At 49.9% G+C, this 22,058-nt stretch overlaps 2 protein-coding genes across 9 annotated transcripts in view; both read left to right on the top strand.

Moving 5' to 3' along the window:
• The first annotated feature begins 276 nt into the window (after nucleotides 1-276).
• Nucleotides 277-8,284, top strand: AS3MT (arsenite methyltransferase). 3 transcript variants are annotated; one of them, XM_064144475.1, is made up of 11 exons: nucleotides 277-351; nucleotides 596-635; nucleotides 1,113-1,240; nucleotides 1,347-1,497; nucleotides 1,570-1,706; nucleotides 1,949-2,018; nucleotides 2,255-2,336; nucleotides 2,424-2,555; nucleotides 2,670-2,812; nucleotides 3,231-3,365; nucleotides 4,208-4,687. In XM_064144475.1, the coding sequence occupies exons 1-11, from the start codon at nucleotides 317-319 to the stop codon at nucleotides 4,304-4,306; spliced, it is 1,152 nt and encodes a 383-aa protein (XP_064000545.1). In that variant the 5' UTR covers nucleotides 277-316; the 3' UTR covers nucleotides 4,307-4,687. The 3 variants fall into 3 exon arrangements, with proteins under 3 accessions (XP_064000545.1, XP_064000547.1, XP_064000544.1); XM_064144477.1 differs by lacking the exons at nucleotides 277-351; nucleotides 4,208-4,687 and adding an exon at nucleotides 7,861-8,284 and having other exon boundaries at nucleotides 409-635; XM_064144474.1 differs by lacking the exon at nucleotides 277-351 and having other exon boundaries at nucleotides 415-635.
• A 481-nt stretch (nucleotides 8,285-8,765) lies between these two features.
• CNNM2 (cyclin and CBS domain divalent metal cation transport mediator 2) overlaps nucleotides 8,766-22,058 on the top strand; it is a 147,010-nt gene continuing 133,717 nt past the window's right edge. For all 6 annotated transcript variants that reach the window (XM_064144466.1, XM_064144465.1, XM_064144469.1 and 3 more), the window contains exon 1: nucleotides 8,766-10,479. In XM_064144466.1, the coding sequence (XP_064000536.1) occupies nucleotides 8,901-10,479 (1,579 nt within the window). In that variant the 5' untranslated portion in view covers nucleotides 8,766-8,900. The remainder of the gene's footprint in view (nucleotides 10,480-22,058) is intronic.

The following is a 22,058-nucleotide window of genomic DNA, read 5'->3' as shown; positions in this document are numbered from 1 at the left end:
GGTGCGGGGATACGAAGAGGCCGTAAGTGTGGACACGGACCGTGGGTGATGGCAGCGTTACCCCCATCGGAGAGGGGCGAGCTCCTCTGCGGGGCAGCGTGCCCGGTGCCTGCACCAGGCAGGATCCAGTGTCGGGGCGGTGCAGGGGTTATTGGGGCGGCGTAGGGTGTCGGGGCCGTGCAGGGGTTACTGGGGCGGCGTAGGGTGTCGGGGCGGAGCGTGGCCCAGGTCGGTCAGAGTCCGGGCGGGGTGGTGCGCCGTGAGCCCTGGGGCTTGTGCTGCGCGTCCTGGGGCGTCCCGGAGGGCAGCGCTTGCAATGGAGGGTTCTCTGCAGAGCAGGGCGGGGTGCGGGTGTGTGTGTTTGCCCTGCGGGGAATTTTCGGGCAGCTGGGTCTGGGTGTGAGGGGAAGAGTGTCAGGTGCGGCATTCCACTAGGCTGCGGGTTTAGGGGCGTCTCTGGGTTCTGCCGGAGGGGGGAATTGGACAAATGGTGCTCCAGTATCTGGGGGGTAAAGGAGGCTCCAGAGCCTTCGGGAAGGCCTGGCGCAGCGCCGATGGTGTGGTGTCAGGCACCAGCCCCACGTTCCTGTTGCAGTGCCGGCTCCCTGCGAGAGCAGATCCAGCGGGAGGTGCAGGTGAGGAACACGGGCAGGAGTGGGGGGTGGTGCTGGGCAGTGGGGCCGAGCCCAGGCTGTGCCGCGGTGCCTGCTGCGGTCACAGAACCATCAGGTGTGGGCGGCTGCTGCTTTGCTGGCGTTTCCCGCAGGGACGGGGAGCTGTGCAGCCTCGCATTTCCCTGTCCTTGTTCCCCGGGCCCCTCTCGCTGGAGAGACAGTGCCGGCAGACTGCAGAGTTCTGCGAGCGGGAATTAAAACCTCCCACAGTACAAACACATCTGTGCATGCAGGCAAAGGGAGCTAGGGAGGATAGGGACAAATGAACGCTTGCTGTTAGCCTGGTTTACAGCTGGATGCAAACGACAGCATCAGTGACAGAGGACACCGGGAGTGTGTACAAGCTGAGGACAGGCATAGTCCCCACATTTTCGCGCATGGAGAGATCCTGGGGCATAGCTTGCTGTAGTTCGGTGGCTTTTGTCCTTCCCATCTCAGGATTACTATGGCAAAGAGCTGCAGAAGTCGGAGGACCTGAAAACCAATGCCTGCGTCACCTTGGCCAGGCCCCTTTCCAAGGTGGTGAGAGATGCTTTGGAGCGTGTCCACGAGGAGGTGGTGGCCAGGTAAACCCCAAGATCTTCCATCCGCTGCTGCCTCCCCGTGGGCTGCAGCCCCATGGACTGCCACACTGCAGGGACACCAGCCCAGCTCAGCTCAGCATCCCTCCAGGTACTATGGCTGCGGTCTGGTGATTCCTGAGTGCCTAGAGTCATGCTGGATCCTGGACCTGGGTAGTGGCAGTGGCAGAGACTGCTACCTGCTGAGCCAGCTGGTTGGGGAGCGAGGCCATGTCACTGGGATAGACATGACTAAGGAACAGGTACAGCACATAGCCAGGGCTTCCCCTCTTCCCCTCAACATCAACCCACCATCCCTGCCTTCCTACTCTCAGGTTGAGGTTGCAAAGAAGCACATTGCCTACCACATGGACAAATTCGGCTACCAAAAGCCAAACGTGGAGTTCCTCCAGGGCTACATAGAGAAGCTGGATGATGCTGGGGTGGCTGATGAGAGCTACGATATTGTCATGTAGGTACTGTGCAGGGCACTGTGACTCCATGTGCTACTCCCTGTGCATCTGCTGCTCCTCAGGGCCTTGGGGTGGCCTCTGGATCTGGGTCTGCATCCCACTGGGAGCACCTGCTAGGAAAGGGAAAATCTGAACTAGAGCTGCCCTTTTCATGGTTAAATTGATGTCCCCAAACCCTGCATGAAGTGGTGTGATATGCAGCAGCCAAGAGGGTGCAAATGAGCCTTGGTCTCCTCCCCAGTTCCAACTGTGTGATCAACCTTGTCCCTGACAAGAGGGCTGTGCTGCATAAGGCCTACCGCGTGCTAAAGGTAATGCTGAGTTTGGTCCTGCAGCAGGACCAGAGCAGAGTTGGGGTGGTCTTGCTTTTGAGGTGCCACTGGAATGTACCAAATGGGATCCAGCAAGGTAGGGATGCAGGATGGGGCCAGGGGAGGGCACCTGTGCAGAGGATCCTGAGCAGGGTAGCACTGAGGGTACCTAATTCTCCCTACCCCTTCTTCCCATTGCATCTTTGTGTCTCCTTTCACTCCTTGCTGCTTTCCAGCCTGGGGGAGAGATGTACTTCAGTGATGTCTATGCCAGCCAGCGCCTGAGTGAGACCACCCAGAAGCACAGGGTGCTGTGGGGTGCGTAGGGCTCCAGGGAAGGGGTGGGATGGGATGGGTGGAACTAGACTCTTGCCTCCATCACTTGTGTCCATGATCTTGTGCTAGGGGAGTGCCTGGCAGGAGCCCTGTACTGGAGAGACCTGTACAGCATTGCCAAGGAGGTTGGGTTCAAAACCCCATGCCTGGTCTGTGCCAGCCCCATCACCATTGGCAACAAGGAGCTGGAGGACATCATTGGTGAGGGTCTGATCAAGGCTCTGGGCAGCTGTGAGGAGTCATGCTGGGATTCCAGGCTCTTCAGGGTCCCAGCCCAGACACTTGATACCAAACACACCAAGCTCTTTCCTGCAGGCAACTGCTGCTTCGTCTCTGCAACTTTCCGTCTGTTCAAGGTGCCAGCTGACAGCCAGGCTGGGCCGAGCCAGGCCATCTACAATGGTGGAATTCTGGGGCATGAAGAAGAGCTGGTGTTTGATGCCAACTTCACCTTCAAGGTGTGGGGAGGCACATTGGGGTTCCCTGAGGTGCTGAGCAGTCCTGGTCTGTAGGGATGTGGTAAAGCCGATGAAGCAGTGCTATGCAGCAGCACTCTGTATGATTCTGGGGCTAAGCTTTGGTAGAGGGTGTGGTGAGTGAGAGCAAAGGGGCCATATACACCAGGGAACGTGCAAACAGGTGAGAAAGGGATTTGGACCCATGCATTGCATTGGGTTGAAGGTGTGACCAGGATACTCATGGTGGTTTCACAGGAGGGTTTAAAGCCAGATGTGTGGTCATTGTGAGTGTTTCTCAAGGTTTTGGGCCAGGTTGTTTTCTTGCTATTACTCCTGCTGTCATCTGTCTGGGTGGCTAGGGTCTCCTGGGTTACACATACCCTCAGCCACAGCCTTGTGACTATCTCTTTGCTCCCAGAAAGGAGAGGTAGTGGATGTGGATGCTGAGATGGCTGCGATCCTGCAGAGTTCCAGGTTTGCAAAGGAGTTCCTGATCCAAGCTGGCAAGGCCAACACCACTACACCACAGGGCTGCTGTGGCAAGAGAGTGAAGGTTGGTAGCAGGCAGCTGCAGAGCTGGATTCAGGGATGGGGATATGGGTGTCCTGTGGCATCAGAGTTTCATTGGGGTATCAGACGGGCTGCATCATAGCACCTGAGTCCTCCTGAGCTAAGCAGGAGCTCATGGGGTATTGAGGGTGGTACCTGGTACCTGAGTTTGAGCAGCTGCACCTCAGCAGGGGTTGGAGCCCTCCAAAGCAGTGGTCTGCTCAAACCACTGGGCATGTGAGTCCCTTGTCTTCACAATATGTCTGTGGGAGCTGCTGAGACTGGCAGCTAGACCTGCCCAAGGTCTAGACATCCGCTGGCAAAACAGTTTGGGACAGACTGCCCTAGGGAAGTGAAGGCCTATCCCTAAGAATCCTTTCTGCTTGTTGCTCTCCCAGTTACTGATATGGGCTTGACCCCAGCTGCCAGCCCTGATCCTGCAGCACAAAGTGTGTCTATCTGCTGGAAACCTCTCTGTTTCTCTCTTTGGTGGGCCCTCTAGGCTGTACATGGGCCAGGAGAGGCAAGGAAGATAACACCCTGCAGCTGTGTGTCCCTGAAATACAACCTTGTACTTGGGGAGGGGGAGATGTTCTTGGGTCCCGGTCCAAGCAGGAGGCATTTCTCAGATAAAAGCAGAGCCAAAGTCCCAGAGAAGTTCTTGGCTTCCTATTCACAGCAGGGAAAAGCTGCTGGAGTGACCTGGGGCTGCTTCAGTGTTAGCTACAAAGGATCCGCTTGCTCTGCCCTGCTGGCAGAAGGCAGCTGGGGAAAATGCCACTTTCCTAGGGTGTCTTTTGCTTTCCTCTGGCCTAATTCTGCCCAAGGTTGTTCTCTGTCCTCCAGGAGAAGATCTGCAATCCCTTTGAGCTACTGGAGCATCAAGCAGCCCCTGGGACTGCCTGCCATCCTAGTGGCACTTGTGGTCCCCAAAGATGCTGCTGAGTGGCAAGTAGTGCCCTGGTGGATACCAGCAGGGCAGAAGGATATGGCCCTGTGTAGTGTGTGGCTTCCACCAGAGAGCAAATAAATGTCTAAAATCAAAGGTCGTGTGCTCATGGCTGGAACCACAGGGCTCGTAGGTTGCTGTTGAGGCTGGTAGGGCATGTTGTGGCTGGTTGTGGTGAGGATGGGCAGCATTTCTGTGGCAGCAGCTGCATGACTTAGACACATAGACAGGGACTGTCTCTGTGGGAAAGAGGTCATGGGTTCCTACATGTGTGATGACAGGTCTGGCATGGGTTTGGCAGCAGCACGTGCTGGGCAGCAGCCCAGCCCAAAGCAGAGACGTTTGCAGAAGGCAGCTTGGCAAATTGGAGTGTGAAAGGAGGCCTCAATGCTGTGCAGAGCCTGACTCTGCAGCACACACCCCGCTGCGTGAGCCTGCCTCCAATCTGAGGTCCTGGGGAGTCTGCAACTGAGATGTAAAGGCTTCTGAGATGCAAAAGGCACAGCAGTAAGCAGTCCAGTTGCTTTTTTCCTTCTTTTGATCTCCATGTGCTTGCCACCGATATGGAGCTGCAAGCATCCACCAAGCAGAGTCCCTGCCAGCTAAGCAGCCTCCATAATGTGGTCGAAACAAAACACCTGCCCAAGGTGGTGGACAAGAAGGATCAGTCACCTTCTGAGGACTCAGCCAGCTCTGCTTTTCCGTGAAGACCATAACTTAGTACATGAGGTGCAGAGGGATGTCCCTGTTATTTGCAGGAGGATGCTCAAAATACAACTCCCTGTGCTTACAGCCCAACAGCCCGTTCCAGGAGATGGGAATTTCTCTTCCTTTCCCTCTGCAGCACAACGGAGGTTTCTATTTTTCCCTGGACTCCATCTAGTGGGAGAGCTCAGAGTCCTTTGCAAAATGCCTGTGGAATTTTGCAGGGAAATGCAGTGTACCTGGAAAAGCAGAAGCCAGATTGGCCGTGTCCCACAGTGGGTGAGGAGCGAGGGGTAAGGGCTTTGAGGCTGCCGTGGGAGGCTGTGCTCCTGTTGCCTCATGTGACTCCTGCATACCCTGGGCCACAGAGGGTGTGGGGAAAGGCTGGAGGCTGCTGAACAGCAGTGGTGTCTGAACCCTTGGGTGAGCAGCTGAATTCAGAAATAAGAGACTTGTTACTACCCCTCCTCATACACTGATTTTCCATGAGGGACCAAATTTATCCTCTCTGCCTTTTAAATAACATCTTTCCATGCCATGGAAGAGAGTAAAAAGCAAGCAGTAAAATGTTTGAGTTCAGAAACATGGGCAAGTGCCAAGGATGCTTTGTGGTAGCAGTGGCTGAAGAGGATTCAGGTGGTATGGAGCCATTTCAGAAACATATGGAATGAAAACTCTAAGTGGTCAGGTAACTCCTGTCACACAGTGACAGGCAAACCAGAAGTGAATGTTGCAGTCTGAAATGCTTAACTTGACCCCTGTCATCAACAGATTAGGGGAATGATTAATTTACAGTTTATAAATTAAACAAGCAATGCCCATAAATATGGTTTCCTATAAAGTCACCTTGCTCACCTCTCCTTTTGGCTTTAGACAAGAGAATGAGTCTGACCTATTTGGTGTGCAAAAATTTGCAAGTTTAGAACTGTACCACGGTTGAAAAAAGTAATCCTTGGTGTTACTTGGAATCAACAGGGCATTTATTAGCTAGTTTCAGGTAGGGCTTCCTAGAAGACCAGCCTTGGAGGTGACTGTGACTCAACAGGTGAGAGTAGCTCTGAAATTGTGTGGAGTAACCCCAGTGATGGGACCTTGGGAAGGATCTGCCGAAAAGCCAACTAAGATGCAGTTTAATCCCCTCTGAATAATCCTCTTCTGGATCTACAAAGACTTCGTCTCAAAGTCCTCGGACAGCCTATCCCAGCAGGTTTGCAGCAATTAGCTCCAGCTATCAAAGAGAAACTTCCCAGCACGAATGGAAGAGCAGATGGGGTGGGAGGTCCTGCCTGCAGACCCCTTCATTAAAAAGGCATGAGTCCCTGCCGCGGCCCTTTCAGCACCTTACAGCTTGCCTGGGGAGAGAGGCTCCTGCAGAGAGGTCCCCCCCTCTTGCGTGCATATGAAAAAAGGTCACGGCTAAACGCCACTGCATGTGCAAAGCACTAACTTCTTCCAGGCTCTCAGCACTTCTGGGAGGAAGCAGCTGAGAGGACTTGACTGGTTTTGAACAATAGAGTAGGGGGCTTTGCCAGGCTGTTGGTGTGAGGGTGTCTTGCCTGCCTGCCTTTGCTTGTGCATGCACAGCCTGGGTAATTTTTACTCCTCAAACCATGAAAAGAGGAGGTTCTAAAGCCTCATCCCATGTGAGAAATCCCAAAACAACCTGGTCTGGGTGTTTTGGTGATTGTAGAGATGAGCCAGATCCCCTTCTCACCATGCAAGTTCTGCAGCATTTGGAGTCTATCCTCTGCAAGTGCTATGAAGGCAGGAGCTGTAAGTTAGGGTGCCCTGATTCACCCTGAAGTGGCAGGGAAGTGATTCCTGAGTCTCTGCTCACTGAGGTCAGTTGGGAGTTGCTGTGGCTCTTGTTATCTCCTTGGTGAAGCAGACCTGCAGAATTCCTCCAGATTGAGTTGAATGAGCTGTAGAGTCAGGAAAAATTTGTTTCTACAGCCTCCAGAACTCTGCTCACTGTCATACTGGGATGTGTTGCACAGTCTTCTCTACTCTTCTGTTTCCCAAGCATTTTATGGCAAGGAAGCTGTTCTGTCTCCTCACACTGAAGTGTAGTCTCAGCCACCACAAGCCATACTGGATGCTCCCACGGCTGTTTGTCTGTGGCTGTCTAGGATGCCATATATTGCTAATTGCATGGTAGAATCGTTTAAGTTAGAAAAGACCTTTAAGATCGCTCTCAGCATTGTGAAGTCCACCATTAAACTATGTCCCTAAGCACTGTGCACAGAAATATTCTAAATACCTCTGGAGCACTTAAGTACTTTTAAGTACCACTACTATCCTGGGCAGACTATCTCAATGCTTGACAACCCTTTTGGGGGAAGGTTTTTTTCCTAATATCGAACCTAAACCTCTCCTGGCACAGCCCAAGGACATTTCCTCTTGTCCTGTCACTTGCTGCATGGGAGAAGAGGCTGCCCCCCAGCCTCTTTTCAAGTGCTTGTGGAGATGGCTAGCCTTAGGGGCATTTGTTGCCCCAGCTGGGATTGTGGCAGCTAAGGCCTCGGAAGCAGTGCAGCTCTTGGTGCAGAATTTAAGCCCACAGTGATTTTTATTGTATTATTTTTTTAATCCTGAGTCGGGGCCCATCATGCATTCATGCACTGTGGATAAGCAGAGCAGAGCGGAGCAGACAGCCTCGAGAGGTTTTAATAATCCTTAGTGGGAACTCCACAGCCTCAGTCCCACTCATGTCAGGTCTTGTCATGGGGATTTGTCTAAATTAAGGAGGATGAAGGTGCCCCGATCAGATGAGCAGAAGATGAGGGTGTGAGAGAGGAGTGCATCCCGTTTGCATTTAACATGAAACATTTTATTTCGCTCGCAGGAACGACATAGCCAGGGAGATGCCGGGGTGCTAGACGAGGAGCCGGCGGGGCGGAGCGACGGCTGAATGACTGTTCTGTGCCGTAGCTCACCTCGCTGTACCGCACCGACGGCGACTCGCGGCAGAGCCAAGTGCGGGCACCGCCAGACGGTGCTAGTTTAGCCGCTGCCGTCTTCGGCTGCTAGCAGTGCCAACAGCAAGGACGCAGCCCCGAACACACAACCCTGCGGAAAGCTTCTGTCCGCTGCCGGGGGAAGGGCGCAGCGGCGAGGGGCGAGGGATGATCTCCGCCTGGTCGAACCGGGACGGGGCCGCCAGGGGGCGCTGCACGATCGCCTACTGGTGTGGGGAACTTCGGGCGAGCGGGGACGCTGAGAGGCCGGCGTCCCGGTAAAGTCCGTGGACAGCGGCAGTTGCAGCTGTAGTGGGTCGGGCAGGGAAGGGGAAAGGAGGGAAGGGGAGAGGAGAAGAGGAGAGGAAAGAGGGTCAGATCTCGTCGGTCCTGTCTCCTCCCGACCGCTTTGGCCCGCAGCGCGGGGGCTCGCCAGTCGCCCTGCCGAGCGCCGCACGCGCCGTCCCGGCCCTCCGGCCGCACCGCGCCCCAATTGGTCGCGCCCTCCCAAGGCTCCGCCCTGCCGGCCCCAGGCCCCGTCGTTATTGGCCACGGCTGCTCGGCCGGCCCCGCCCCGGGCGCCTGGCGTACACACCGAAGTCACGCGCCCTTCGGGCTGGGGAGGCGGTGGCGGTGGCGGGGCGGGGCCAGGCTGCCATTGGCGGAGAGGCGGGCTCTGATTGGCAGCGCAAGGGCCTGGCCCCGCCCCGTGGGGCGGGCGGGGAGGGGCGGGGAGGGCAGCGGATTGAGGCGGCTCTCGGCTCGGCCCGGCCTGGCAGTCGCCGCCTGTCGGGTCTCGTGGGCAGCCGTGCCTGCCGCCTTCCCCGCCGCCGCGCCTGCCGCCACCGCCGCCGCCGGGGGAGCCGGGGCACGCCGCAGGCGCCGCGCGGCAATGCGGGGCCGTGGCGGCGCCGAGCCCTGACTAAAGATGGCCGCGCTGCCCGGTGGGAACATGGCGGGGGGCGGCCGGGGGGCGCGGGTGGTGCTGCTGCTGCTGCTGCTCGGCGGCTGCCTGGGCCGGCGACCCCCGGCTGCAGCCGCTGCCGCGCCGCCTGCCGCCGCTGTTGTTCCCCCCTCGGCGGCGGCAGAGGAGACGGTGATCATCGGCCTGCGGCTGGAGGACACGGACGACGTCTCCTTCATGGAAGGGGGCGCGCTGCGGGTGAGCGAGCGGACGCGGGTGAAGCTGCGGGTCTACGGGCAGAACATCAACAACGAGACCTGGTCGCGCATCGCCTTCACGGAGCACGAGCGGCGGCGGGGCGGGCGGGCGGCGGCGGGGGCGGCGGGGCGCGGCGGCGGCGGGGGCGGCGGCGGGGTAACGGGCGGCGGCGGCGCCCCGCAGCGCTGCGGCATCCGCACCTCGGACATCATCATCTTGCCGCACATCGTACTCAATCGCCGCACCTCGGGCATCATCGAGATCGAGATCAAGCCCCTGCGCAAGACGGAGAAGAGCAAGTCCTACTACCTGTGCACCTCGGTCTCGGCCCCCGCCGCCGCCGCCTTGGGGCCCGGGGTCGCCGGAGGGCTGTCGGGCGCCGAGGGGCCAGCCGGGCCCCCGCCCTGGGGCGAGACCACGTGGATCTACCATGACGGTGAAGACACCAAGATGATCGTGGGCGAGGAGAAGAAGTTCCTGCTGCCCTTCTGGCTGCAAGTCATCTTCATCTCCCTCCTCCTCTGCCTGTCAGGCATGTTCAGTGGCCTCAACCTGGGCCTCATGGCCCTAGACCCCATGGAACTGCGCATTGTGCAGAATTGCGGCACGGACAAAGAGAAGAACTATGCCAAGCGCATTGAGCCCGTGCGCCGCCAGGGCAACTACCTGCTCTGCTCTCTCCTGCTAGGCAATGTCTTGGTCAACACTACTCTTACCATTCTATTGGACGACATTGCCGGCTCTGGGCTGGTGGCCGTGGTGGTCTCCACCATCGGTATCGTCATCTTCGGCGAGATCGTGCCGCAGGCCATTTGCTCTCGGCACGGTCTGGCCGTGGGCGCCAACACCATCTTCCTCACCAAGTTTTTCATGATGATGACCTTCCCGGCCTCCTATCCCGTCAGCAAGCTGCTGGACTGTGTCCTGGGCCAGGAGATCGGCACGGTCTACAACCGTGAGAAGTTGTTGGAGATGCTGCGTGTCACCGACCCTTATAACGATCTAGTCAAGGAGGAGCTCAACATTATTCAAGGAGCCCTGGAGCTGCGCACAAAGACTGTGGAGGATGTGATGACTCCCCTCCGAGACTGCTTCATGATCACTGCCGAGGCTATGCTCGACTTCAACACTATGTCTGAGATCATGGAGAGCGGTTATACCCGCATCCCCGTTTTTGAGGGTGACCGCTCCAACATCGTGGACCTGCTCTTTGTTAAGGACCTGGCTTTTGTGGACCCTGATGACTGCACCCCACTGAAGACCATCACTCGCTTCTACAACCATCCACTGCACTTCGTTTTCAATGATACCAAGCTCGATGCTATGTTGGAGGAATTCAAGAAAGGTGGGCTTGCGGCGGGGGTGGGAGGTACTGCTTGATGGTTGTCACCTTCTTGAGGCGAGGACGCTCTGCAGAGCGGCCTCTTGGGTTCCTGTTCATTGAGAAGTTTGGGAAGGTGCATTCAGGACAGAGAGTGGCGGCTATTTAGGTATCTTTCAAATCTTCTCATTCCCCAGGCCAGAAAGCTGATACGTGACTGGTATGTGCCCCTGGCCTCTTTTTCCTACTGCACTGGGATGTGTGTGTGGGCATGGTGCCGAGCAAGGTTGTTTTCTTTCTTGCTTTTTCCACTCATCTGTCCATTATAGTGAGAACCGCTGACGGGAATCCGCGCCTGTTACTTGGTCGTGTCTTCTCCATGCTTTTTCAGCTGGCCTGACAGTGAGGAGGGGGTGGGCTGCTTGGGTGTCTTTCAGGCTTAGTGCGTACACACGTGCTGAGATAAACAAGGCGGTTTAGCTCCATTCATAGGCTCAGACGGCTGACCTCAGCTCTGTGGTCATGTTCCAGTTTGATTGATGCTTTGATCTTGTAACTCATAAATAGTTTCAGGGTCTTAAAATGCGTTGGAAAACACCTGTCAGTGCTGTGCTTTAGGATTGCAGGTCTTTTTCTCAAGGCTTCCTTCTGGCTCCGGGACCATAGGCTCGGCAAAGATGTGTCTTTTTCTGCCTCTGCAATATCCTGTCCATACTGGTTATGTCAAAATGGGACTGAGGTTTTCCATCCTTGTCTTAATTCTAGGAGGTGTTGACCTGGCAAATACATCTTAATTCCTGTTAGAAGACTTTGCTTGTGAGAAAGGGAAAATTTTTGGTTGATTCGGTTTTTTTTTTTTTCACTTGTGTTCTTTCAATTCTGTTATTCTCTGCAAGCCAAATGATAATGCTACATAGCTTGTGCAGGAAAGTGCTTTCAAAGAAATAGCTAAATGAAATTTCAAGCAGGGCTCATTATACCTGAGTAGATCTAATCAATATGCTGCTGAACAGTTCATTCCCTAAGAGATGATCTGGCTGAAAGGTGATCTTTACAGCTGCATTAACCTCATAGTTCAGCTGAAGGGGAATATTTGAGTTCACCTCTATCAACTGCAAAAGTTACCTTGAGGAGAACTCTGTAAATTGGTCCATTTTTTTTTTCTAGGTAATGAACTTAAATTTGCACTTAAATTTCAGGTGCTGTTTTGTTCACACGCTGGGCTTTGACAGCTTGACATTTGATCTTTATTCCTGCTCAGCTCAATTTTGAGGATTTGGAGGGTTACTCTGCTGGTGTTCTGAACTTTGTTTCATCTTCGTGGATGGAAGGCGAACAAGCCTTCCATCTGTGACACAGATCAGTCACTAGCAGTGCTCTCCAGGGCTCAGCGTTTGTGCCAGTTCTCTTTAATATCGTTAGCTGTGATCTGGGTGTGGGCATTGAATGCACCCTCAGTAAGTTTCAGGTGACACTGAGATGGGAGGATGTGTTGATCTGCTTGAAGTTAGTAATGCTCTACAGAGGGACATGGACAGGTTGAATCAAGGGTGCTAGGGTGAGCAGTATGTGATTCAACACGGCCGAGTGCTGCGTCCTGCACTTGGGTCACAACAACTCCAGGCAATGCTATAGGCTTGGGGCAGGATGGCTGGAAAACTGCCCAGCAGAGACGAGCTGGGGGTGTTGATCAACAGCTGGCTGAATATGAGGCAGCAGTGTGCTCAGGTGGCCAAGAAGGCCAGCAGCATCCTGGCCTGTATCAGGAATCGGGTGACAGGCAAGGAGGAGGGAAGTGATTGTCCCTCTGTATTCAGCGCTGGTGAACATGGGTCGAAGTCAGCCTTGAGTACGGAGCTCAGTTTTGGGGCTCTCACTACAAGAAAGACATTGAAGTGCTGGAGTGGGTCCAGGCCTTCTGAGGAGTGGCTGAGGGAATTGGGGTTGTTTAGTCTGGAGAAAAAAAAGAGGATCAGGCTCCTCAATCTCTACAACTTCCTGAAAAGAAGGTTGTAATGAGGTGGTCGTTGGCCTCTTCTCCCTAGTAAGGACTGATGGCATGAGAGGAAATAGCCTCAGGTTGCACCAGAGGAGGTGTAGATTAGATACCAGAAGAAACTTCTTGACCAGAAGGGCTCTCAGGGAGTTGGTTGATTCCTCATCCCTGGAGATGTTTAAAAGTGGCATAGATGCCACCGCTGTTGTCTGGTTAGGATGGGTTTTGCTGCATTTGTGGGGACAGGGCAGTTCTTCTCTCTCCCACAGCTGTTCTTACTTGGACTCCAGATAGTACCATGCAGTTTTTAACCTGTAGTGATACATAATTTGAAAAATAACAAGTTGTCTCTATTTTCCCTGTCTGAAAGAGATAAAATGCACTCCTGTGTCTTAACACAGGAGTACTTTTATTTAATAGCTGTGAGAATTAGATGTGCATTTTAATCCTGCAAGTGTGACTAAGCCAAACATACCTCCTTATGGTTCCTGAATTGTGCTTAAAATAGGCTTCTTAAAAATTCTTCTGGGTGGCTTAGAAGGTGCAGACCACAGATAGCTTTCCCTAGTAGCCAGAGGACTTTCCTTGCCTGTCAGGGAAATGTCCCAGTAGAAGAAGTTTAGGATGACTTCCTAACTTGCATGTTCCCTCCTGACATTGCTGTGTCCTGGAAGAATCTCTGTAGTTCTGAATTAATTCAGAGCAGTTTGATCATGCTGAAATGTTTATTCTAGAACAGCTGTGTTGGGTGCTTTGTATTGACAAGCCCTGGTACCAGAACCAGGCCTATCCTGGCTGCTTTCTCTTTAAAAAAGTGCAGTTGTGGTGGAAATAAAGGGCTTCCTTTGTGTCCTTTGAAATGAATGTAAATAACTGATAGCTTGCTTGATCTGGCATAGCGCAGCATCTTTTGCAAGAGTTCTTCAAACCTTCTTCTTCAGAGCAGCCCTGCCAAATTCCCATGAGAATGTACAAATTAAGGGTGAGAATCAAATTGCATGTTACTCTCTTCTAGAATGCTGAAAATAAATAAGCTTAGAGTTTTTAATCGTTCATTTCCCACCACATTAGCCTGCTGCTGCAGTAAACTTGCTTCAAGTCTTGTGTGTATGTATTCCTCCCCCCCTGCCCCAATCCCTACTATCATTGGTGCAGCAGGCAGTTTGTATGGTGGTGCTGTCAGTGGAATACTTGAATTTGTTTAAGGAGAGAGGTTTGGGTGTTGTCTTACGTTTTTGGGGTTGTTTGTTTTGTTTTTTGTTTTTTTTTTTCTTGTAAAGAAGTTTGGGCAGGTTGGGTTTTGAAGCTCACTATGGGTGGGAGGAAAACATACTTAACCTGAACACAGAATGAAGATTTAGGGGAGGGAGACCAAAAAGCCAAGTCCTTATGCTGGTGCAAAAGATGAGATGGGTCGTTCTCTTGCTCAGGCTGAACAGCTGGAGGATTTGGTGGTGGGTCTGCTGTTAGTGTTTCTTGTCCATAAATGCAAAATAATTCTCTTTTTCACTTCTGTGCTGCCAGGCAAGAAACTTACTTTTAAGAGAGTGCTTCTGCACATTCCCACTCCCTTGTTGCTCTGATCTCTTTAAGTATGAATATACAGGGGTTCTGATACGGTCTGCAAAAACGTTTCTCTTTTAAAAGTCACTCTTTTACTTACAGATCAATCAATAAATAGCTTCTGAAAAGATGTTGAACTTCTACCAATGCTGTCAAAACTTTCTGCCCACAAGTTGTGCAAACTTGAGCGTTTAGCTTACTTAATTTGGTCCTTCAGATTTAATGCAAGGAAGTGTAAGATACACTTTATAGCAGCCTAGGAGGTGATCTGCTTGACTTTACTCAGCACAGAGGTCTCATTTGAAAAAAAAGTCCACCTTCAGCTAATCTGATATTGGTTGTTGCTGTGCAGGGGAGCAAGGCATTACCTGTTCCAGGATCAATTTGTGACGTGGCTCCTAAGCTAAAGCAGGGAGCGAATGAGCAGCAAAGTAATTTTTGGAAAGGAGCTAGTGAACTGTCTCCACTGGTCTCCTTTTTGTTGTTGATGAGTGTGCGGGCTTGTTCTGTTGTTCCTTCCCCCTCCACCCTCACTTCTGACAGTTTTCCTAGGTCTCTGCTCAAATGCTCTCTGGCGCTTGCTCTTGGTGTTTTTCACAGGCAGATCTCTGCATGTGTGATCCTAAATCCAAAGTGCTCTATTTCTAGCTCCCTGCCTGCCAGAACTACAAGAATTCAGCTTGAAAAGCCTCATGTTGTAATACTAATATTTTAAGATTGGCTCACTTTCTACAAGCCATTGTATGGCTGCTTTCCTGGTGGCCTGAACAGTTTCAGAGGGCAGTGGTTTCTCAGTCTTCCTTATCTGGGGATTTTGAGTCATCTGTTCTCATCTTATGTCTCTGCACTATTAAGTTATATTAAAGAGCACAGTTAATAACCTGTGACAAAGAAGTCACAGTAACTGTATGCAGCAGTTCTGAGCTTGTTTCTGAATCACATGGCAGCCTTGAGAAAATTCCTGGGTTCTCTATTAAAGTCATTAACAACTGGACCCTAAAAGTTGATGTGTGTGTGTTTTGTGTGTTTTTTTTTCCCCTTCCTTAAAAACCTTGCCAGATTTAACTTTATCTGCTCTTCAGGCTCTGTTAGTCTTGTGACATCTATTTTTAATAGCATTTGTGTTTAGTGGCTATATTTAGTGTGGACATAGGATCTGGAGAAAATGTGTCCATTTCTACTTGTCCTTCTCCCTCCAAAGAAAACCAAGCCCCATCAACCTGAACCATAAATCCCTTACATTTGAGGGAGAAGAAAAGAATACTTAGAGCTTCTTATTCCTTTTTTAGGTGTGTAGATACTGGGTTTGTTTTTTTTAAGCAGGTAGAACTGCAAGTGATTGGTAGCCCAGAGATCCAAAGTTCTGCATTACTGTTGGGTATCTGAGTTCTTTCTAGTTGTTTTTGTTTGCTTGTTTTATTTTGTTGCTGTTTGGTTAGTTTTCTGTGATTAAGTCACCTGCCTTTCTGGTAGAGCTCTAACCTAAGCTTGCAGGTTTGCTTGTCTCTGTCAGGTTTTGTGGGTTCCTGTCTTGCTGAATCTGAGTCCAGGCTTGCCATAAGTAACTTATTTAATGTATCTGAATGCTGGTTTATCTAATAGCTTGTCTGTTTTTCTGTGTAAACCTGTGACTGCAGCATTGCAAGAAACTGGAAGAAATTAGGTAAATCCCTTCTGGGATTTAGCTAAGGCATGTAAACCACCTCCTTGGCAAACAATATAGTTTTCAAGACTGTTTGGCTAAAAAAAGGCACCTGCTCTGATCCTTTTGGAGAAATGAATGTTAAGGGGAAGGTGTTGAGGAGGTCCAGTGTGGAGAATCTTTTGTGTAAAGACAGTAGAGGAGTACTCGATGGAAGGGAGCTTGCCACCAAGATACAGAAGAAGCATTTATGTGCCTGCAGATTTGTTCTCTGAACAAAAACTGCATGTAGGTATGGGGGGGTTGCCTCATGACAAACTATTTCTTGGCTGTCTGACAGTGTAGCACTCACAGGTACTGTGCTGCCAAGACCTTTGCTGGCCTTGCAGAGCTCCTGGGGGGGTGTATGCTTGTTCCACTGGAGAGGAGCGGATGTGGGTTGCTGCAGGCAGCTCTCTTACTGGTATGCTGTGGGGGAGGTGTCAAGGGGAATGCATTAGAGAAAGCTCCGGTTCTTCCCGGGCTCCCTACCGTGAAGCTTCTTTAGGGACCAGAAGAGGAAGAGATGCTGCTGGAGAGCAGCAGTGCTTTTTCACCCTGGCCTTGGTGAGGAACCCAGCTGGAGGCTCTGTTCTACTGCTGAGAGTAGAAAAAAACATGGTTCAGGTGGCTGGCTGGGAGAGTAGTAGGAGAATTAAACGGCTTGAGCAGTGGGGGTTTGAATCTGATGCTCTTGTTGGGTGTGTTTCTTTGATTGCTTTTTATTTGATTACTAGCAATGCTTGCAATTCAAGGAAGACACGAATTTGCCTTTTCCTCCTCTCATCTGGTTGCTAAATTAGCAAATGCTTTCCTGCACTGAAGCTGATGGGGGTGAATTCCACCACAAGTGAACCATGCTCCTCTCTGCTTTCTCTGTGTCTGTAAAGGTTATCTGTAACAGCCAGAGATGTAAACTTCAGGTCAGTCTGTGCAACCAGCAGCATTTTGTGGCCAGTTTTGCAGTAAAATAGAAGTAGCAGAATGTCAACTTTGGAGCAAATTTAATAGTGCAGGGAAAAGATCAAGTAGTATAACCATTGCAGTAGTCTTTCAGGGCTGAGAGGTTTTTGAGTTTCAGGATTTCTCTGCCAACACGAGGTTCTGGTAAGCAGAACACTTTCTTGGTGGACTTCAGTTGCCTGTAAGGGTGTAAGAACAATGACAGCGAATCATCTGCAGTAGTAAGTGTCTGGCAATGGCTGAGTGCTGGGAGAAAGTCTTAGAAGAGAGTAAATTTATTTTGTTCCCCATGGAAGCTTACTGATCTCATCAGGCTGCGATTCAGGAATTTCTGGAACTAGTGATGCTGTCCTTATTAAATAGCCCTAGGTGCTTATTTCTTTCTCAGCGTCCCATCAGCGCTGAACCTTTGTCTGCTCTCGCACAGAGACAAACAGCAGTCATGGGGTATCTCCTGTCAATAGCTTTGTAGTGCCAGCGATAGAAAGAGGTGGATTTAAAGGCTGTATCTCTGGCTTCTGTATGAAGCCATCCAAGGGTATGTTTTGTTTTGGCAGGCTCTGACATCACTCCAGGCGGCAACTGAGGAGATGAAGGGGTTTGCCACCTCACACTTCATATGTTATGAGCCCCAAGACCCTTCCTTTATTTATTGAAGGAATCATAGTGAGTGGCTGTGTTGGGGGTTGTTATTGGGTTACTTAGCTTGGAGCTGGAATGGTGTTAATCTCTAGAAAACACTCATCTGTCTTGTGTTTAATGTCAGATTTTGTCTTGCTCATTTGGAGGGCAGACATTCTAGTGCACAGGAGAAATTGGAGTCTTGCTACTTCAGTTATTCTGAACACTTTGCAATGTATGCTTAATATTAAGAGTTATAAGTTGGCTTTACAGATGCTTACCATTGAGTAGGCCTAGAATGAAAGGAGGAGTGGCCAGGCAGTGGGTTGAATTAGTTTATATTTCATCCTGCCTTGCTTGTTCCATAAATACTTAACAAGAGCTCACTTTTTCATTTACTTAGGTGCCTCTACAGGGCTGTGGTGCAATTTTTAGTCTAGGGAGACCAATTGCATTTCTAGTATTGAATCCCTCCCAATTTCATTAATGGAGCTTGTAAAACTAGCTCTTCAACAGAGTGCTCCAGTACTCTGAACCCATACCCTGGTGAGCATGACCTGGCACTCTTGTTAATTTGACAAGGTCCTGAAATACAGCCTATCAGCTACAAATAGGAGTGTAAATACTTTGTGATAATGAGCTACAGTCAACAGCACATGGCTGAGTGTCCCAGGTCAGGCAGCTGATCCAGCCTGGCTCCTGCTGAGGCCACTGAGTGATTTCAGAACTATCTAGTGATGGGAGTTTGTTTCACTTTTCAACAGTACATAATTATGGGGAAAAAGATGCATAAATCTACCAGCAATCTTTGTGTGGAATCCCCACTTTCCCTTGGCCTAGAAATCAACATGGCCCTGTAGTTGTTGGGAGCAGAAGCTATGCTGGGAATAAACTAGTGCTAAGTGTGATGGTATACAAAGCACCTGTGCAAAGGGTATGAAAAGCAAAGCTAGTTAAGGAACTGTAAGGGGAGGACATGACCCAGTCACCTCAGCATAGGTCTTCTTACAGAGAGGTAGGTGTAGGGAAGAGAAAGGGATGTCCTGGAACTTGAGAAGCCCATTGGTGTTCTAAATGTCTTTTGGTACAACATGGAGTAAGGAAATTCTGGTTCTTCGAACCATATTGTTATCAACTAAGACAGAGAAACTACAGCCTATTAAAAGACGTCCCATAGCTTCTCTGAAGAAGAAAAAATATAAATCTCCAAACAGAAAACACCAAGAAGCCCTACTAATCCTGTGATTTCAGGATGTGCAACCTTACTGTGTCTTTCACAAACCAGACTCGGAGAATCTAGGTGCTTATTTGATGCTCCAGCTTGAAACACAGAGTTGAAGTACTGAAGGCAGAGAGATCTATCATGCTTGAAGAGAAAATGGATGTTATTTTGACTTGCCACTGGAGTTTCATGTACTGGATGTACTTAACACAGTCACTATCTCAGCTTATCTTTCCATTCCTGATCCACAGTTACAAAGAAGCTTTAATTCTTTACCAGCTTGTTTCCATTAACTCTTTCCTTTTTTGCCCTCCTCTACACGAAAGTGGTCTCTTCCCTGTTTACAGTTCTGTCTGTAGCAGCTTTCCACTCTGGAGAGTCATGGTTAGGGACCCTTGTGTTTTGTGTAGAAATTGCCTGGGAGTCTTCTAGAATTTGGGTAGTTAATGACTTGGGATTTGCCACATGTCTGTGTTGTCTCTGGGATGTCATGGGTACTCTTTGTGTATGGAAATGCAAGACATACTTCTTTGCTGGGGTAAGCTGGCATGTTGGAAATTAGGATTCTTACATGGGTGTTTGTAATTATTTTTGTGACTTAAAGACATGAGGCATTATTGCCCTTTACCTGCCAGTTATGATCTTGGCTTGGGAGGACAAGTGGAGGAATACTAAAAAAGCACCTTGTCTTGTAACTAACTTGTCTTAGAATACCCAAGATCAGAACAGAAAACTCAAAGCTAAGAAAGCTGGACTTAGTTATTGTCTCTGCACTGAAGCACTTGCTTGCAAGTTATTTGGTATAACTTCTGTGTTTAAATGTGAAGCAACAGCCACTCTCATAATGGAATTGTACTTCGAAGGGCAGAGTAGATGCGGTGCTTGTCAATCTGGGAACTGAAACCTGATGATTATTGAGGCCTCAAGAGTTACAAGTTAACACGGTTCTGCTGTGGTTACTAATTAACCAAGCAAGAGCTTTGCTTCAGCCAAAGGAGCTGGGGCCAGAAGATGAGCACATAGGCGTCGCACAAAAGATCTGTATAGTTCTGTTTTCTGTAATGCTTTCCGTTGGGATTGCACCATCCCCTTGCTGGCAACCCTAAAAGCATCTGGTCTTCAAATGAGAGCAGTGTTGTAACGTTGCTCTCTGCAACGTGAACCACTCCATCAAGACCAGGCTCCTGCTTGCTTGGGGTTCTCTCCCACAGCAAACATGAATAAAGGTGATTGTGTTTGTGTTTTTTATAGGGAGGTTTTTTTATGGTAGTATCATCTCTTATATGACAGAGCCATCTGTGACTGTTGATCTTTGTGGTGGTGAAGCAAGGCTTAGTTTTCCTCACATGCCCATGGGTGGTGAGGGGAGCAAAATGCTGACTCTGCTGTAGTTGGATATGTTGCTGACAGCAAACAATTTAAAGAAGGGTCTTGCACTTCTAATTTCATTCCAGTACTCCACCTCCTCTTTTCAGAAGGTTGTCCTGCCTGCCCTTTGTACCGTGGGGTTCAAAGTGCAGCTCTAGGCTGAAAGTGAGCCTGAAGGACTCCTTTCCATGCCAGTTATGTAATGACAGGAGTGATCAGTTTTCCACTTGTGAATTCCATGTCGGCAATGTCTCGACTCCAGCAAAAGAGGAAGATCTGCCAGTGTGAACTTACTCCTGATAAAGATTAACAAGGTGGCATTGGAAGTAGGTGTGCTTGTGGGGTTTAGGCAAAGTACAAATTTAGTTTTTCCTATCAAGTCTGGTACATCTTTCCATTGGAAGCAGTCACAGTTCCCATACAGGGCAAGTGCAGACAGGGGCTTTCAGTTGCTGTTACAGGGTATCACATCAGTCAGAGGCTTAGGTTACGTTTTCTGCTAGTGAAGGTAGGCCTAAATTGTGAATCAGAATTATTCAGTAGCCCCAGCTTGAACTGCAAGGGACATCACAAAGTTTTTGCTTCAAGATGGACAAATTGGCATGCTGTGTTTTGCAATGTGAATTTATGTGGGTGTTCCCCCTGTTGTATAGCTGAGGTATGTGTACAGATAAAGCTTTTGGATGTTCAGCTTTTGTTTTAGTGCCTTGTTGCAGTACGTGGGGGGGGGTGGGGTGTGGTGTGAAGATGAAGCATTTCTGAAGATACCAGTTGTATAGATACTTGGTTTTCCTCCAGCAAAGGTGTAAGTGAAGTCTGTCTCTTCAGAAGCTGGGCAGTACTCCTGTGAGTAGCTCACTACATGGTCACAGCAGTATGGGATTTATGCTGCCGTTCAGGTGTGATCTGGTCTTTTTTGCATGCTGTTCCCTACCCTCATAGAGGTTATTGTCCATGTTTTATTGCTCTTCTAGTTTACCTGGAGCCTTTTGGTGTGGTTAGGCTTGAAAATATTGATAACTTGCAGCTAAATTGAAGAACTTCTTACTGGTAGAGGGTGTTTTTTTTTCATCTCTTAGTGCTGGAGAATTCCTTGTGCTGTTGAATTTCTCCCAGAGAAATCAGAATCATTATCTGTTTCTCTCAATGAAAAGTCCTGTACAGTGACTTACCATCAGCTACCAGAAGTTTGAGCACTCACTTGCAGGAGAAATGACTTTCTTGTGTCATGTGGCAGATGGAAGCCTCATTCCTTTTCTCATAGTGTACTTGTGTTTCCCTGTGACCCTGGTAGAGACTACACCACTCTTAAGACTTTATTCCCTTTACATATGGTGGAGTCTGTGCCTCTGTCTTAGTTAGAACTGACAGTTTTGTAGTTCTTTTCTGCTTGGTTGATGAAGGCTCGGGAGCGATTCTGATCACTAATATGGAATTGTTTTGCCTGTAGTGTACTGCTGTAATCCAGCTTGTGTGGTGTTGTCGGAAGGCTCTCAAGAACCTTGAAATGGAGAAGTTGCACAAGTTCACTTTGTAGGCAGTCTTGGTGGGGGGTGAAGCTTCCCAACGTGGGAATCCCCTGAGGTTAGAGCTTGAGGAAGGCAGCTGGGGCAGTGCAGAAACTTAATTACCTACATAATGGATTCAGTCTCAAAGAACTACAGCAATCTGTTGCTTGATGCCAACCGTAGGTCTGAACCTGTGAGTGCAGTTGTAGTGTGTGCAGCCAGTGTGCAAGCAAATACAGCAGCCTTCATTTTCCTGCGTTCTACATTGCCTCTGGGTGTAAGGGTGGGGATGAAGATTTCCCTGTACTGTGTGATGCACTACAGATGGGAAGCCCAGTCTCTCCTTCTTTCTGCAGGGGCACACCTGCTGAGCATAGGATCTACCAGGAGAGCTCTGATGTCAGTGATTCTATTCTGTTAATGTTTCCAGAACAGCTGTTTTGAATTTTCCAGGGTTTTATGTAGTCTTATGTAGGTTTGTGTGTTTTTGTTTTGTTTTTTTGTTTTTTTTTTTTTTTTTTAATGAGAAAGAGAGACTGGAAAAGGATTTTGGGTGGAGGGGAGACATACATACATTTGTGTGTTGAGGGCATTTTCATTTCTGATTCCTGGCTTCAAAACTGGTTTTAAACTTGTTGCTTGCCTGCTACTTGAACGTGCTCCAGTAGTAAGAGACTTTAA

Source organism: Pogoniulus pusillus, chromosome 6 (genome assembly GCF_015220805.1).
Source record: "Pogoniulus pusillus isolate bPogPus1 chromosome 6, bPogPus1.pri, whole genome shotgun sequence".
Taxonomy (NCBI): Eukaryota; Metazoa; Chordata; class Aves; order Piciformes; family Lybiidae; genus Pogoniulus; species Pogoniulus pusillus.
The sequence above is the reverse complement of the archived record's forward strand: the minus strand, read 5'-3'. Positions and strand labels throughout refer to the sequence as shown.

Coding starts and splice junctions, on each gene's coding strand:
- AS3MT (XM_064144474.1), top strand. CDS start 555: ATGGTGTGGTGTCAGGCACCAGCCCCACGTTCCTGTTGCAGTGCCGGC. Junction 636..1,112: donor AGATCCAGCGGGAGGTGCAG/GTGAGGAACACG, acceptor TTCCCATCTCAG/GATTACTATGGCAAAGAGCT. Junction 1,707..1,948: donor GAGAGCTACGATATTGTCAT/GTAGGTACTGTG, acceptor TCTCCTCCCCAG/TTCCAACTGTGTGATCAACC.